At 41.5% G+C, this 18083-nt stretch overlaps 2 protein-coding genes across 2 annotated transcripts in view; both read right to left on the bottom strand.

Moving 5' to 3' along the window:
* Nucleotides 1-382: 382 nt before the first annotated feature.
* On the bottom strand, nt 383-11790 carry ctdsp1 (CTD (carboxy-terminal domain, RNA polymerase II, polypeptide A) small phosphatase 1). The gene is made up of 7 exons (XM_077600633.1): nt 10958-11790; nt 7361-7509; nt 7190-7291; nt 7006-7062; nt 6256-6348; nt 2205-2390; nt 383-2021 (listed from the first exon to the last, which is right to left on the bottom strand). Exons 1-7 carry the CDS (start codon nt 11034-11036, stop codon nt 1890-1892), a joined length of 798 nt encoding a protein of 265 aa, XP_077456759.1. The 5' UTR covers nt 11037-11790; the 3' UTR covers nt 383-1889.
* Nucleotides 11791-13180: 1390 nt separating this feature from the next.
* The window catches only part of LOC144070702 (striated muscle preferentially expressed protein kinase-like), a 37437-nt gene continuing 32534 nt past the window's right edge, over nt 13181-18083 (bottom strand). The window contains exons 37-42 of the mRNA XM_077595136.1: nt 17490-18054; nt 16637-16876; nt 16323-16546; nt 16137-16212; nt 15896-16045; nt 13181-14703 (exon numbers count right to left, since the gene is read on the bottom strand). Of these exons, the coding sequence (XP_077451262.1) occupies nt 14466-14703; nt 15896-16045; nt 16137-16212; nt 16323-16546; nt 16637-16876; nt 17490-18054 (1493 nt within the window). The 3' untranslated portion in view covers nt 13181-14465. The remainder of the gene's footprint in view (nt 14704-15895; nt 16046-16136; nt 16213-16322; nt 16547-16636; nt 16877-17489; nt 18055-18083) is intronic.

The raw sequence follows: 18083 nt of genomic DNA, 5'->3' as shown, positions 1-18083 counted from the left end.
AACCGCACTCCCAATCATACCACTACCAGCGGGAATTGAGCCTGGGCCTGCCCACACCGAAGTCAGGCGGCTTCAGCGATGCATAATGATCTGGCAATGAAGATGCATTGCAATTTCCTAGAGTTCTTCCAAAGGAAACAATTTGATAATGTAGAAAGTTGATGAAATTAGTAAAAATTGACTATAGTTAACCTACTAAAAAATATGAAAATAACCAGTGTGTGAATGAGTATCATTTATATAAGAATTATAATAAGTGTATTGAGTAACCCAGGACTCCCTGGAATATAAGGTACAGTAGCATACTGTAAAAACCCAGAAATGTCTTTTAACCCTCAAGGGTACATCTCTCACATGATGAATGAGCAAAACAAAACAAACATCATTGTTCATTTAGCGTTTATGAGGGGGGAAAGTCATTGTTACAAACTGTTCATGTATAACGTGGCATGATAAAACAGTTGAAAAATTAGGTTACATCTATTAAATCATGAGTACAGTAACATGGATGTTCCATATATTAATAATGACTTTTGTTTGCTTTGTTTCTGTGCAAAACATGTGATCAAGTCTACTGAACGTGAGGTACAGTAGTGGCCATGTAGTGACAATTTTGCTTTTAATGGCCAAGCCCTATAAATAAAAGCCTCCTGGTGTGAGCCCACCAGACAAACATTTTACTGTTATGTGCCTAGAACAGTAAGGTTCATTTAAGTAATTTGTTTAGATTTTTTAGTCAAATATGAGGGAAATGGTTGAGCTGATTAGCCAACTGCCATGAGAGCGATAATGAAATGCATCAGAGGACGCCCTCGGGGTAGCCGTGTGGGCCAGGAAGTAAAGAAATCAGTAATTATTTGGGAAAAAGAAAGAGTAGGATGATTGAGAAGATTTTCAAAAACATACAGAAATACTGAAAATTAAAATAACATGATCGGTTAAAATGCATCCCTGGTCTCTATGTGGAGTCATTTCAAAGAGCAAATTCCACACTCATTCATCTGCATCTGTATGAATTTGTCATATGCACACAATGGGGATAAAATATTGCTGGATGGCACACAGCTTCTTTAAACTCACCTGAAATGACAAGTGACACCCGGGTGGTCTTTCACAATACCACCCTGAACCAAAGCACTAGGGTTCCTACTCACAGACAAGAAAACAAAGATACAATTGTAGCTGCGCTGAGGGATCTTAAAACAATCAGATAGGTGATTAAATTGACTAAAAAGTATTTTTGTTGCTTCAAATACAGATAACATCCTCACACTTTTTACCCCCTGCATTCGATTGTTTCCAGCCTATGAGTACCGTTTAGGAATACATACAAGGAAAACAAGACAATTTACTTAGACATAATCAAATTAGACACGCGGTAACATTCTGTACTTCCAATGTTGCTCCAGTGAGTTCAAGTTTCACTTTCGGAAGATGGAATCGAGCCTGTCAAACAAGTACATATACAGCAAATGTAACTTCAGTGGCAAGGAAATCCACACCCTCGGACTTTTTTTAGGGCCATGGCAGGTTTGTTGTCTTAAGCAATTTGGCTAAAATCATGCAAGGTTTAAAAAGGCACCTTTGGGATGCTTGTTATTGTTCTGTGAAAATTGTACTAAAAAATCTCAGAAGTTCATCGAGTCCTTAAGGCATATGTTCATCGGTCATCATGTGGTCGCAACTTCTTGAGGTGAGCAAAGGGAAACTTAATATAGACCAGTTTTCAGGTTGGCCAGAGGGTGGCAGCCTCAACACTACTTAAAGAATCCCACTTGGTCTAAGGTGGGAAGATGTCTACGTTTGTGTGGGCAGTGAAAGCAGTCGTCTCACTGGAGTGAGAATGAGTGTGTATGTTCTCACACATTTGTAAGGCGCTTCTTTTTCTGTTAGCTTGTGGCCCCACCTTGGTGCTTAAGGACAGCGTAGACATTATCAACTTTACTCAGCCTCTCAAAGAAAGGAATGAGGTCCAGAAGCTCAGTGTCGGACATGTCGTCGAACCAAGAGGCCACGGGCACCTACGAATGATCAAACAAAGTGTAAATGTTTGAGGGACTGGAAAGGTTGCCTTTTTGTTTGTTTTACAGGAAACACCTGGCTGACGATCGATAATGGTCCTGTAATGTGTGCCTACGTGCTCAATAACTAAACATTCTGAAATAAATTCACAAGGAAATCGCACTACAACTGAAATTACTCACTGCGTTGTCAGGATGGAAGATATAAGAGGCGGGTGAGTTGTCAACAATGATGACCTTGTCCAGATCCCGTCCCAGGCGACTGAGATCCTTAACATAATTTCCTCTGTGAAAGACGCAGGACTCCCGAAAAAGGCGGCAGCGGAAGGCTCCCCATTTGTCCAGGAGGTCAGAGACGGGGTCGGCGTACTGAGTTGCAAACAGAATTGACAAATACGATAAATGCTGAGTTGAATTTTAAAAAAAATTTTTTTTATTATGTCTTGTTTAGCTACCCGGGTATGCAGTATGGTGGAGCTCTATCTTTTTTGTCTCAGAACAATTTTACGCAACAACAGTGGAGTTCCACATACCTCCATTATTGGTTGTAGTCTGATTGCTATTACATAGGGGGGGCATAATCACTGATATCTGGCAATACTATTCGTATCACGATTTGATTAATCCCGATACTACACTTTAACATGGTTATTGCGATTTTTTCACTTTAGAGAAAAAAAATGTATCAAAACTGACGTGAAAGTACATTTATATCAATTTCTTTCTGAAACCTCATTTAGCACTAAAGTACACATGATTTTGTTTGGAGTTGGAAAAACATATGGCCTTCATTCAAACATATTCTCAGTTTGCAGTGCAGTCCTGCTTTAGTGCAACCCAGCTTTAGTCGAGCCGCAGCTCGTCATCTCTTCTCTACAACTCTAGCTTCATTGCTAACAGAAGTTTGCTCAAGTCAAAGCCGCTCAGCATGGTATCGGCTACTAGTGTTCCCCGGATTCGTTCTTCATTTCGCCAAAAATGACTCAGACACAGCCAAGGGCAGCTCTTTAGCCTCAAAAATCAAGTCAAACATATCAGAATTTCTTGCTTCATCTGATCTCCCAAGTATCACAAAAAGGTTGGAATGCAGATCCATCATTTCGAGTTTCCGTCGTCCTAATCTTCAAAAAGTGGTCAACAGCAAATTGAATGATTTCGACATCAAAGGCGCTGTTCGGGCCCTCAGTTCATCGAACACGTTTGTTCCGATTGACGACAGTGTCATTACCAAATTGAAAGTAAAACATCCTCCTGCTCCTTCCCCGATCATTCTCCCAGATAATGTTGACCCACCTCAGCTAACTTTCACCCCTGAGTGTCTATCGAAAGCCATTTTGTCTTTCCCTAGTGGATCCGGTGCCGGTCCAGATATGTTGAGACCACAACACTTGAAAGATTGCATCGGGAAACGCCAGGGAGACTCCGCAATCGCTCTCATTTCATCTTTGGTGAAGTTTTGCGAGTTAGGAGCAAATGGGAAGTTTCCAAGCTTCATTCGTGACTTCTTTTTCGGAGCTCAATTATTCCCTCTATCCAAAGTCAATGGAGATATCCGTCCAATAGCAGTTGGAAACACTTTACGTCGCTTGATTGCTAAATGTCTGATTTTTCCACGTCTGTCATCGTTGAAAAACAAACTCCTACCCCAGCAGTATGGCGTGGGTGTAGCTCGGGGTTGTGAAATTATCTCACATGCGGTTCGTGAATTCATCCAGCATTCGATCTCACCCACAATCATCATGAAGATCGATGTCCGAAACGCATTCAACAGCCTTGATCGCAACTCAATATTTCAAGCCATCAAGAGTTTCGATCCCTCACTCCTGCCATACATCAGTCAATCCTACGGATATTCATCCAACCTCTATTGTGATGACCACATAATCCCCTCAAGCTCCGGTATACAGCAAGGTGATCCCCTTGGACCGGCTCTCTTTGCCTTAGCTGTAGACCATATCTCAAAAGCAGTGTCATCCAAGCTCAACTTGTGGTACTTGGATGATGCAACGTTGGGTGGTGACCCTGATGTGGTTTGGTCGGACGCTGCGATGGTCAAAGAAAATTTCAGAAGCATTGGCCTTGATATCAACGACGCCAAATGTGAAGTTTACCTTTCAAACCTTGCCCCCCACAAAAGTCAGAGTACGATTTGTCATTTTCAGGAACTCTTCCCCTCAATTGTTGTTGCACCTACTAATAAATGGTCATTGTTAGGTGCACCTCTCCACAAAGATTCAATGCAAGAGTTCCTTGATGCACGACTCAATGATTTGAAGCGTTTAACCTCAAATCTTTGCCAAATTGACAATCATCAGGCCATGTTCATCCTACGCAATTGTCTCTTCATTCCCAAACTTCAATACTTGATGAGAAGCTCCCCGACATTTCGCAACATGAATTGTTTACAGAGTTTCGACCATGTCATAAAAGATTGTTTATCCTCGTTGCTGAATGTTGACTTTTCACAGTCCGCATGGAATCAGTCGAAACTCCCAATTCGTCACGGTGGCATTGGTATCCGTTCCCTTGTTGACTTGTCCCTCCCCTCTTTTCTGTCATCATTCTATTCTACAGTTGAGTTAGTGCGACCTGTTTTGTCTTCATCTCAAATTGATCCTCACAAATCAATTGACATTGATGGCGCACTAAATGCCTGGAATGAATGTCATTCTTCAACTCCAATACATCTCGGAGTTCAGAAAGAGTGGGACGAAATCAATTGCCTGAGGATGAAAGGCAATTTGATCGATTCCTCGAATCAGTGGGACCGCAGTCGAATATTATCAGCGTCGACGTTTCCCTCCGGGACTTGGTTGAATGCTTTGCCAAGTGTGACTTTGGGTAATAAGCTCTCCCCCGATGAGCTTCGCATCTCGATTGCTCATCGTCTTGGTGTCAAAGTTTGCGACCCGATTCCGTGTAAGTGTGGTCATTCAATAGATAGCCGAGCTCTCCACCCCTTGTCCTGCCGTGTCCAAGCTGGTCGTTTCCCTCGTCACTCCAACATCAACGACATCGTTAAACGCGCACTATGTCAAGCTGGTGTTCCTTCAATCCTCGAGCCAAGTGGCCTGGTGCGTGCAGACGAGCGAAGGCCTGACGGCTTGTCGATCTTTCCATGGAAGATGGGAAAGTGTTTGACGTGGGATGTGACAGTTGTTGATACCTTTTCTCAATCATCAATTGCTTCATCTGCAATAAAAGCGTGCTCAGCTGCGAACAAGGCAGAGTCAATGAAGGCTGTCAAGTATGCACCGCTTGTCGATAGATACTTGTTCCAGCCCATAGCCTTCGAAACTTCAGGTGTATGTGGGGACTCCACTTTGAAGTTTCTGTTAGAAGTAGGTTCCCGGCTCGTGGCTGTTTCAAACGAGCCACGCGAGTGTCAATGGCTGTTACAGCGCATTTCTCTTGCAGTGTGCCGCGGCAACGCATACAGTGTCCTCGACTGTGTGAGGAAGGTGTGAAGTTATGTGTTATGTGTCATGTTCCACTTAAATTTTTAAATTTTTATTATTATTATTTTATTTTATTTATTTTATTTATTTTATTTATTTTATTTATTTTATTTATTTTATTTATTTTATTTATTTTATTTATTTTATTTATTTTATTTATTTTATTTATTTTACTTATTTTATTTATTTTATTTATGTTTTATTTGACCAATTGCTGCGAGTGTAATTTGTATTTGACGTATCGTCTCAAATGTGAATAATTTCAATATTTTCATGAAATAAAGTTATACGTCTAAAACTGCTTAAATGTAAGATTCCAAATATCAAAGAAAAAAAACATCAGGTCAAATAATTAGCTCCAGCATTCCAGATATAACAACTTCACCAGGGCCAGGTTTAAGGAAGGTAAAGCTGAGAAAAACGAAAACAAAGCAATCACTCCATAGAAAAGTATATGACGGCTCTGATGTCACAGTGGATTTAGACCTGTATGTATGATAACTTGGTGTGTTACTTTGTTTATATGGCAAACAGTGTGTGTGGGGGGGGGGCTGGCCTAGTGATGTGAAAAGATATGGAAAGGCTTCAAAGAAACCTATCAAGTAATGAAGGGGTGTTTCCACAATTTATATACTGTGGCTTTCGCAAATTAGGGGATGATTCAAAGATGATAATGTCGCTGGCTCATAGTGACACGTGACTGCCTTGTGAGGTGCTTCAAGATTTAGCTTTTAGAAATCATGTGTGATGGGGGTGAAAATTGTAGAATATCTCACCTTGGCTAAACTGGCAGTGAACAGGACACATTCGAACATTTCTCCCATCCTCTTCAAGAATTCATCCACATGAGGTCGCTTCAGAACATATACCTAGAAACAGTAACAATGGGTAAAACAGGTTGAATCTTACAAACTACCATCTTGTAATTGAACGATTGCAAGTATAGTTCACCAGTGGTGTTATTTCCGAAGCAGGGATCAATTGGAGCCCAATGTTTCTTTCTCTTTTTTTTTTAAGAATTAAAATCTGGCACGGTCCATGTTCATTTGAATTTTGATTCTGTACTTTAAAGTAAGACAACCAATACAGAAATTCATTCCCCATTGTCATGAGCCATAGGTCACCAAAAGCCTAACAACACTTCTGTTCACCATTCAAGAAAAATAAGATTAGTTCACTTCGCTGAGTTAAAGCTGCATTGCCAAGCAGTATATGATGCACACTATTAGCCTTGAAAAAAGGGCAAGCAAGTGGAGCTAAATATAAATGTGTAATTCACAGACCCATGCAAAAAGTGGGACTCATGCCTCCATGTTATTTCTTTGTGGTTGGCGGCTGAGGGCCACGTTCCTGAACCAAGTCATCCGGAATAGGCTGTGCTTTTCTGAACAAACCTATCCTGGATTACTTGAATCAGGCCCGAGCCCCTGGCATGTCTTCTATTGGAAGCCTCCAGATCCCAGCCTGCAGCACCTTGTGCACTCGGCGATTATAATAATGACAGTTGAGAGAGGGTGTGGCACTACCTGGTGTACAGTTCCATCTATTTCCACAGGAATGATGAAATCAGCATTGTTCACAGGCTGTACGAAGAAAATACAGAGGTTGGTCTAGTTGAAGACAATACAACTGAAGTGTTTACAAAGAAAAAGGGCTTTTTCAGGACTAAAATAGGAAAGAAAAGAGAAAAACTTAGTTGGAAGTCCCTACCTTAAACGAACTGTGAACTAGCGTCTCATCCAGATCGATAACCACGCAAACCTTTCCGGCGTCTTTGGACTTGGCCGGCGGCAAAAGAGGTTTAACCTGGATCTGAAACACCCGAACTCGTGAGTCACGTCGAACGTTCAAACCGAAAAGGGGGGAGGAGACGGAGCTCACCTTGGAGACGGTGCCATTCTCCTCGACAAGCAGGGGGGCATTGTTGTTGACTGGCGAGGGTTCTGGCTGATCACGGCAGAGGCAGCAGGAAAAAATGGAGAATAAACCACCGCTTCGGGGCTTCTTGGAAGAGAGTGAGGGTGTGGAACCTGTAAATGGAAAATGAAGTGATCAGCAAATGACCAGGCCTGATGATGACGTAGATACGAGCTGGGCTAAAACAAAACCTCTCCCAGAAAACGTCAGAGTTGAGAGTTCCAAATGACTTTTTTTCCCCGACTCAGTTATTGTTCACATTCTATTTGCGATCCCAAACATGGCCGCTCCCTGTTGAGCTGGATGTGACTGTGTTACCAACAGACCAAAGTCTTTCAATCCGCTTGAGCATTCAAACACCATCTGACCCTCTGCTGGCCTCTACCAAAGCACAAAACAGGAAGAGGAAACAGGCGGGCATTGGCGCAGGAAGCGGCTTGTTCTCGCACAGCTTGAAGGGTCCAGAAAATAGTCCAGACTGTTACTTCTTTACAAATGACTATAATTACACATATTTTTCTTTGAAAAAATTCTGAAATATGATTATTTTACATTACAAACTTTTGTGCTGAGATAATTCTGATACATTCAAACAGTTTAAGCTGGGACCCTAAATTCTGTCACAAAAAATGTGGTTCTGCGAAGCAATTTTTAAAAATGTTTTGAAAATACTAAACTCAGCACCTTTGAGAAAATTGTTGTATTTTTAAGTGAAATGATGCATCAATTTTGTACAATGGGCACCAGGCAGGGGGCATCATGAATTGGTGGCCAGCCAATCGCAGGGCACAAAGCGACAGACAAACATTCACGCTCACACTCATACCTAGGAGCAATTTAGAGTGTTCAACCAGGCTACCATGCATGTTTTTGAGATGAGAAGAAATCGGACTACCCAGAGAAAACCCACGCAACCCTGGGGAGAACATGCAAACTGCACACAGTGGCCAATGTGCAAACCGTTCGTCCACCGGGCGGCCTTAACTTATATGAATAAATAGAACTCTTTCAGTTAGAAATTCAGGAACCGTTATGCTCATCTTTTCCTGTGTGGCATCCGCCACCTTCAGTTGTCAGATGTCAAACTTACAACAATTACCCCATACAGGCATTTATTTGTACACAGTCAGTGATTTAGCCTTGAAGGACTGGCATGTAAAAAAAGTGTTGTTTGGCCTTGTTGGAAGGGCATGGACGATAACTGAAAGGTTGCCTGATTACTCAGTAACCTGAATTGACCCTCTATTCAGTGGTTCTCAAAGTTTTTACCATAATACTTGGCTCTCGAAGAGACACTACTACTGTGTCCTTCACTAAAGTGTAGTAGTGAAGACTGAAATGTTCAGTAAAAATGAATGAACATCCCTAAAATCATGGGCTGAGGTATTTGACTGTAAAACCTTATGAATGTTGCAGTTAGGAAAAGAAGACAAACGAGTCGGATTACAATTCAAATGAATTAGAGTCCAAGTAAAAACTTAAATAGGACAGCTGTTTTGCGTCCCTGAGTGTGTGACTTTGGAGTAAGGAATCCATCTTCCCCAATTTTTACGATTTTGTTTTCATTGCACAATTAATCATGCCACAATATTTTGGTGTTGCCATATTGCATGTCTCACTCAATGGGAGCACATACACAAAATGATGTGTTGTTCACTACCCCAGAAAATGCAATATTGAAGGGCAGTTGCACTTCCTAGTCCCGTTAATAATATTAGAGCTGAAGCTATTGAATATTTGTAAGTTCAATTATTCTATCTTTCGATGTTGATTCCTGGAGAGATCTGATAAATATTGATTTTGTTCAATAAAGTAATAGCTACTCTTGAGTATTATGTAATGCTTACGGCTTTAAGTCAATTAAATGGCTGCAGATGAAAATTATTTTAGCACTACTAGGGCTCCAGATTGCCCTGAAACAGATTCATTTTGATTCTAAAATTCCATTTTATAATGTAAAGTAAATTTGTTTCCTCGTCTGCTTACACTCCTACGCCTAGTAAATTTGCAGCAGACTTACTATATAATTACTACTTTTACTTTCCAGTTTTTGTAATTGCTGACAAACCTCTGCATCGTGTGAAAGGCAAATTGTTGGCAATACTGCACAAATAAAATGTTAAAAATATTTCTTAATTAACCTAGTTACAATGAGCGTGATGTGTGTATGTATGTATTTTATGAGGTGTACTTAATTCATGGTCTGGCAAAAATGTTCAAAATAACCTCAGACAAAAAGAAGTCAGATGACCTTTATTGATTAATTTTACAATTATTCTTTTAATATACCCAATTATAATTCAGTTACTGTGTTGATCCGTAACATGTCTAAAATAAAATTAAAAAGTAGGGGTTTAAGGAGTAAAATCTGCCATTTGTTTTGGTCATTTTGGGGGGAAATAAGATACGTTTTGATCAGGTACTAAAATCAGAATTTGGATGTTTTTTTAAGTAACATTTGCCACTATTAAAGTTGCAAGGTATTATTAGTACATGGTCATATTCTGATAAGATTTACTCATATCAACAAATGACAAATTTTCCGGTATACTTACATTTAAACACCGCACACACAACTACAATCATCAAAAATTATTTTAGGCCTAGTAGCTATATGGGGGTGACGAGGCACATCTGCTAGCAAATTATAGGTTATCTACATACACAACATACATACAGTATGTCCTATGTATATGTGGATGGTTACACTGGGTTACATCTGGCATTTTAGCCAATCTGTCAAATTATTTTTTAAATATAATTTATTATGTTTTTAATGGGCCCCAATGAATCTGAGTGTGTTTTAAGAGCGAATAAAAACAAGACAAACATAAAATGAGGCAAAGAGCTACAGTATATATACAAAAGGCCAAAAGAGCCACATTCATTTTGGCCAGGAACCGCATGCGGCTCGAGAGCCACGTGTTCGCCACCACTGCTCTGGTAAATGAGTAATCAACGATCAAAATAGGACCACTAATTTGAGGATTGATTTGTAGTCGATTAGTATCGGGAATTTTGTGGGTAACTTTTAAAGTGAGATGCAAGTCTGCTTCCTGGTCGCTGCCGGAATGCCCTTGAGCAAGGCAATCGATCCACCCCCAGCTAAAAGAAGTGCACTTCTGTAGCAAAGAAAAATACACACCAGAAAGTCAGTTTGACTTAAACAGCGTATACAAATGAAAAGGGCGGCTCGCAGGCATTGGGTTGAAAGTGTTTGGAGATGCAGAAGATGTCTGTTCTTTCTTGACTTTTTTGTTTACTCTGAACTTGTGAGACACGTAACGCGGCGGCGATGTCGTCACTTCCGCCCCCGCAAACTAGAGGCCCGCAGCCATGAGCAAAAAGATGCGTCAATGTGTCACTTTCACTCTTGCAACTTGAAAACCTCGTCTTTACGAGTCAAACATCGTTCAGTACGCTTCGTGCAGTAAAAAAAAAGCGCATTCGATCATGGTTGTGTTTGAGGGCAAAATCCGGGGGTGTAAGGCGCGGAGTAAACTTCCTAAAAGTCATGTTTTAGCGGGGTAAAAAAAAAAAATCAAAAGTCCAAATACTCACCCTTGTCCGTTCTGTCAGCAGCTTTAGTCCCCTCTTCTTCCCGGCTAACCTGCGTGATGACCGAGGACGGGTGGTCCATGACGTCCCAACTCTGTGCTCACGCGTCAAACTTGCGGATTTGTGCGCCGCCGCATTCACGAGCGCTGGATCCGAGCGGAGATTTGCCACTCGCCGCTTACAGCTCCTCCATTCCAAGCTCGCTCGCTTACTTACAGGCCGGCCGCTGGTGTCGCTGCTTGGAAAAGGCCGAACTTGCGGCACATTTGTCACAAAGTTGGCACTTTGATTCAATATGGTGCTCGGGCGCCCCTAGCAGTTTCAAGATCCAAACACGGAGGTTTCAAGGCGTCCCATTCCACTTAAAGTGGCGCAGTAGGAGTAAGGGAATGTCGGCGCCAGCACGATCCTCTATCGTTTTCCGAACTTTAACGACGACCCCTTAAAAGTAGCTCTCATTAAACTTCTCACAACTCCAAACTTTTTACCGTTTCCATTCGCGTCAAAAAATGTGGGGAAAAACACACACGCACACAATCCGTGGTGAAAGCTAAATGTCGTCTCAGTCGCACGTCTGAAAAACACGGAACAACACAGCTAAAGTTGACAAAATGTCGGGTGCTTCCGTGCCAGAAGTTTGTCCAAGTCGTGGAGAACTACGCGGAAAGTTCCTGGCCGTGGTTTGTGCTCATGGAGCGTATTCTCGGCGATCAATTCGGCGGTGAACAAAGTTTGCAGGGAGGACAGACAGGCAGACGGACTGACAGACAGTCAGTCAGTGGCTTCTTTTCCTGGGAGTTGCCGTTCAGAAACGCCCCAGTTCGGGTACCCTTGAAACTGCCGAGCTGCACGCAAGGGAGCGTCGAAAAAGTGCTGGCTGCGCTCTTCGGCGGCACTGGTTTCAAAATTGGATGGGGGAAAAATAGTTTCATATTCTTGAGAAAGTGTTATTATTCATTAGTTCTGCTTTCCAGATTAGCGGAAAAGGAGCCTCGATCAAATGATTCTGAAAGGGTGCTTTTTGCCGAAAGATTATGGTTATTCCAGGAATTTTATATGATGTCCCCTCATCCAATGAATTTCAAATAATTCCCCATTACCCCAAAATATTTGTTGTAAATTGTTCACGTCGTCTTGATCAATCATGTAATACATTTACCATTTAATTGTGATTAATTTGATGATTATTAGTTATTTCCTATCGCACTAATAAGTGAAAGATTTCAATTAGATGCCACAATCGGCAAAACAAAATTACTAATTGTTTCTGCTTCATCTTAATGGAGTATTTTTTGTCCTTTTTGGGGGTATTTTTGTGTAAATAATCATATGCAACCATGCAGTGTTTAAGTTGATGCTTGAAAAATGCAATTTGATCACGTTTTTAAAGTTTTAAGTTAAAAAAAAAGGTTTAAGATTTGAGAAAGAAAAGACAGACCTAGCTATTTTTTATTTTTCCTAATTTGTGTGTGTCTGTGTGTGTGTGTCTGTGTGTGTGTCTGTCTGTGTGTCTGTGTGCGTCTGTGTGTGTCTGTGTGTGTGTCTGTGTGTGTGTGTCTGTGTGTGTCTGTGTGTGTGTGTCTGTGTGTGTGTGTCTGTGTGTGTGTGTGTCTGTGTGTGTCTGTGTGTGTCTGTGTGTGTTTGTCTGTGTGTGTGTCTGTGTGTGCGTCTGTGTGTGTGTGTCTGTGTGTCTGTGTCTGTGTGTGTGTCTCTATATGTGTGTCTGTGTGTGTGTGTCTGTGTGTGTGTGTGTCTGTGTGTGTGTCTGTATCTGTGTGTGTCTGTATCTGTGTGTGTGTCTGTGTGTGTGTCTGTGTGTGTGTCTGTGTGTGTGTCTGTGTGTGTCTCTGTGTGTGTGTGTCTGTGTGTGTCTGTGTGTGTGTCTGTGTGTGTGTCTGTGTGTGTTTGTCTGTGTGTGTGTCTGTGTGTGTGTCTGTGTGTGTGTCTGTGTGTCTGTGTCTGTGTGTGTGTGTCTGTGTGTGTGTGTGTGTCTGTATCTGTGTGTGTGTCTGTATCTGTGTGTGTGTCTGTATCTTTGTGTGTGTCTGTGTGTCTGTGTGTGTGTCTGTATCTGTGTGTGTGTCTGTGTGTGTGTCTGTGTGTGTGTGTCTGTGTGTGTCTGTGTGTGTAACCATGCAGTTTTTAAGTTGCTGTTTAAAAATGAGATTGGATGAAGTTTTTTTAAGTTTTCAGTTTAAAAAAAAGATTGAACATTTAAGAAAGAAAAGACACCCATCACTAATGTTTTAATTGAAAGTTTTCATTTTGACAAAAGCATAAGCCAAATTTATCCCATAGTGTAGAACTTTTCAAATTCTACAGGGGGTGCTGGAGCCTATCTATCCCATATAACAACTGGTACACCCCGAACTGTTTGCCAGCCAATTGCAGAGCACATATAGACAAACAACCATTCACGCACACACTCACAGCTATGAAAAATTCAGACTAATCAACAGCCTACAACAGCATGTTTTTGGGATGTGGAAGAAAACCGGAGTACCTGGAGAAAACCCACGCAGAACAAGCGAACTCCACACAGGAAGTTCGGAAACCATCAGGATTTAAACTCTCGATCTCAGAACTTTGAGGCGGACGTGATAACCACTCTTTCACCAGGCCGCTACATACATACATTTATACACGTGGCATTCAAAATTTGTGATTTTGACAAAAAATAGGCAAATTGTACTTTATTACATACTCTGTCTGAAAAAAAATCCCACATATAAACACAGCAAATTGGAACATTTACAAATCTCCAAAACATTCAACGTCATAGAAAACAGTGCTGCGTGAGAACACAACCACTATTATTAAATGTTATTGTTTCGGTCAGAGTCTGTCTTGTAAAACAGCAACAGCAGTGCTAAATGGTTGTTCAACTAACTCATCACATGTGAATTAGAACCAGAAGACACATTAAAATAAGTTTATTTTGGATTTTACTCCAATCTAGGCACTGACTGTGTATTTCACCAAGCTAAGTGTAATACTGAGGAACTACACTAATTAACCAGTGTGTCCTACTTGTAATACAACCACAAATCCATATATTGCAGCTTAAATTTTTCCATGTAATCTTTACCCAGCACTTGCTGTTTTTTTGCCTATGTAAATTGAAAATTGATTCATAAATTCTTACACGCTCACACACATGCAAATAAATTAACATGTAAAAAGTAAACAGCTTTAAAGAAATTTGAATTTGAGATCTAAAATGGAGTACAATTTAATAATCCCAACAAATTAGCAGCTCAAAGAATTGTATAAATTTGCGTGGGTGGTGCATTATATAAAACAAGATTGAGGGTATTTGTGAGCAGGTTTAGAATGTGTTCTACTGAAAATGGGAGCGATGTACAGTCAGCCAGATAGTATGAAAGGATTTACACATTGTATTCCTAGTTAAAACCCCTGTGTATGTATATTTAGGATCGCTTGTACTGAAGAACAGAGCGTAGAGCGCTGCATCATATGAGACGTTTCCGAATGAGGAATAAAATCAATTTCACTTGGAGTCGGGAACGTGTGGTCCAGGCCTTGAGGATGAGGACTGGGGTGTGCTCTGGTAGGTGCGAAGCAGCACCTTGTGCTTGGTTGTGCTTTCAGCACGATGGCACTGCTGTGCTACCACAAATTCTTTGAGTTTGCCTGTGCTGAAGGTGAGTGTCTGCCTCCTCAGCTTCATCATGTAAGTGTCCTGAAGCCAGGCTTGTGTGAAGCAATCACGAGCGGTTGGCCGGGCCCTGAAAACGCACACGCACACACACACAGAAACATTATTGTGTATTTGGCATTGTATATAAAAAATGATGATAATTTCACAGACACAATTGTGAGGGGGGTGGCCCGGTGGATGAGTGGTTAGCGCTTCGGCCTCACAGTGGAAGACCTTGGTTCAAATCCAGGTCGGTCCACCTGTGTGGAGTTTGCATGTTCTCTCTGGGCCTGTGTGGGTTTTCTCCGGGTACTCCAGCTTCCTCCCACATTCCAAAGACATGCATGGTAGGCTGATTGGACAATTGCCCCTAAGTATGAGTGTGTGCGTGAATGGTTGTTTGTCTCCTTGTGCCCTGCGACTGGCTGGCCACCAATTCAGTGTGTCCCCCGCCTCTGGCCCGAAGTCAGCTGGGATAGGCTCCAGCACCCCCCGCGACCCTAGTGAGGATAAAGCGGTTTAGAAAATGAGATGAGAGATGAGACAATTCTGAGGGGCCCCAATAAAAGCCAAAAAGCCAGTGAGAAAATAGGATTTTTCCTTGATTGACTGCAACAACTGTGGTAGTGTTCTTGGAAAACTCTTAGATTTCAGAGCATGTCTGTTGAAAATGTAGCCTTTGTAGGTAACTGATGTAGTATGCAGTTGTCTTGGTTTACAATAGTATTTGTTTCAGTACATAGTCTCAAGCCATCATATCCATCTCAGCTGGTCTTGTCTGGTTATTTTAGAACCAGACCAATAAGATTTCAATTGATTTACTGCCCTGGGAATGAATGGACCTGGATGAATGACAATATTCAGAGGCATATTTTAGTACACGATAATTTTCTCTAAGTGTAGGATCATGCACACATGTTACTCTTTCTTGCCAATATGTAGCATTTTAACTTTTTAAACTGCCCTAAGTCTTAAGGCCACATTTCTAGGGCTAAATGTTAAAAAAATACATTCAATGTTTGTGTTGTTTACATTCAAAATAATGGCAACAGTAATAACTTATATTCATCAAGTGCATTTGTCATGGTCTTGGTAGGCTCACAGTTAGTCTCATTGTTTTCTAGTCTTGGGCAAAATTTGCCTCGGAAAAAAAACGCTTCTCTTCTACAGTCACCTCTCAGGGACAAATAGGCAATAATTTTTTTCAAGATATTTTTGGGAAAGTTTTACAAATATGCAATTAGTCATAAGCTCATCTTCACTAATACTACATTTCTTACCAAGCGTAACTGCTGAGCATCTTCTTGAGAAAGGCTGCAGCACTTTGAGAAACGTTGGGGTATAGTCTTGCAGGGTCAAACTTTGCCATTAAGATCTTCGATTTCACACGCTGAGGGTCTTTGTCATCAAATGGGAGCTGGCCGCTTAGCCTTTCCGTGTGAGGCAAAAACAATATGTTGTTAATTGTCAATGTGCCGAAAGTACTTCTGTTGATTTGTGGCATTTAGATATTTTACTCACATGATGTAAGTCACAACACCAATCGTCCAAATATCTGCAGGCGGCCCCACTACATCGCCTTTCACAACCTCGGGAGCTTTAAGCACAAGTCACAATGGTGAATCGTCATTGTATAGAATTGACCTCATGTCTTCAGAGTGAACCAAGACCTAAAAAAATATGATATAGATAAACGATTTTCCTCACCCATGTATTCCAGTGTTACTGCGCTTAGGTTTTGCTCCTTAAGACTGAGAGGGTTGAAGCTTTGAGCACTCCCAAAATCCGTGATCTTGATGGTGTTGAGATTCGTCACCATAATGTTGTCGGGTTTTAGGTCTAAGTGGAGGATCCGTCGATTGTGTAAGTACTCGACTCCTTGAAGGATCTGGACCAAGTAATGAACCACATCATCCTCAGAGTACCGAAACCTGTAATGGAGAAATAGAAAGATAAAATACAAAATACTGTAACTGTGTATGCTTCAGTTGCAGATTACTGTATATTAAACACCTATCTACCTGTCTATGAGGCTATGCAGCAACTCTTTGCCAGTGCAATATTCGGCCACCAGCACAACATAGCGTGGGGTGACGTAGGCTTCGTGCAGAGCCATGATTTTTTCATAGTGCAGGGATTTTAAGATCTCATACTCCTTCAGCACTTCTTTTTTGTTCTCTTGGCTGTAGGGAATGATTTTTGCCATGTACATCTTGCCTGTGGCGTTCTCACGGCACTCGCGGATGACTCCAAACCGACCTCTGACAGAACAAATAAATAAGTAAATAGTTGGAGTCATTCATTAATTCATTTTCTGAACCGCTTATCCTCCCAAGGGTCACGGGAGCCTAGCCAGCTAACTATGAGCACCAGGTGCGGGACATTCTGAACCGGTGGGCAGCCAATTGCAGGGCAGTTGGAGTGCACTATATATATGATGGTAAGATTTGATCCAGTCTGTTGGTTTCCTTTAGGCCTGAACTTTTTTAAAAAAATATTCTTTTTGAACACACATCTGGGCCTTTTAATAAAGTTAATTTGTACATATGTTTTTATTCAACTTGTTACTGCAAATGGTCGTCTGCCTCTCTGTGTGTCCTTTGGCTGGCTGGCGACCAGTCTACGCGGTAGTCTGTCTTTCACCCAAAGTCAGCTGGGCTAGGCTCTGGTAACCTGCACAACTCTTGCAAGGATGCACGGTACAGAAGATGAATGAATGAAAGGTTATTCAACATACATCAACACAAGTTTAAAGAATACATAATTACATGGGGTGAAATTTTTGACTTGATCATTTCTTCATACATAACTGCTTAGCTTTGTGGACTGGAAAAAAGGGTGCCAATGATGTACATTGAAGGAAATTCATCCCACCTGGATTTTTCTTCCAAGAAGGTATAGGGTTTCTGTGGAACCCCTTGGCGCAGAGCTGTGGATTGTATTGATGGTGTTCCTCTGGTGGGTGTACAGGCCCCTTGACCGATGGGGCTAAGGCTTGTTACTTGGAGCACTTTAGGCGAAAAGGATGCGGTCGATGGAGCCGTAGAAGTTATGGTAGTCGGGACATAAATGGGCGTCGAGGCAGGTTTGGTGGGACTTGAGGGAGGAGTTACAATAGCGGTTGGGGTCTGTGTCATAGGAGGCACAATGTTGACTGGACTCTGGAGCTTTGCTGCTAAAGGCGGCGGTGAAGGGAGTTTTGATGGTATTTTTGGCGCATCCTGAGTATTTGTGGTTGCAGATGACAAAGACAAGTTTGTTGCTATGGATCTTGTAGCATTATGGGTTGATGGCAATACTGTTGGAGGAATAGATGTCATTGTTAAAGTTGCATTTGCAGGCCCTTTTATGGCAGTTGTGTGGATGGTCGTCTTGGATGCAGATGGAAGGAGGGATGACGTGGTCACCAGAGGATCAGTTTTGTGAGGGGTCTCTCCAGCTGAACATACAAAAATACATCTTTTAACA

The sequence above is a fragment of the Stigmatopora argus genome, chromosome 1, assembly GCF_051989625.1.
Source record: "Stigmatopora argus isolate UIUO_Sarg chromosome 1, RoL_Sarg_1.0, whole genome shotgun sequence".
In the NCBI taxonomy this organism is placed as follows: Eukaryota; Metazoa; Chordata; class Actinopteri; order Syngnathiformes; family Syngnathidae; genus Stigmatopora; species Stigmatopora argus.
The sequence above is the reverse complement of the archived record's forward strand: the minus strand, read 5'-3'. Positions and strand labels throughout refer to the sequence as shown.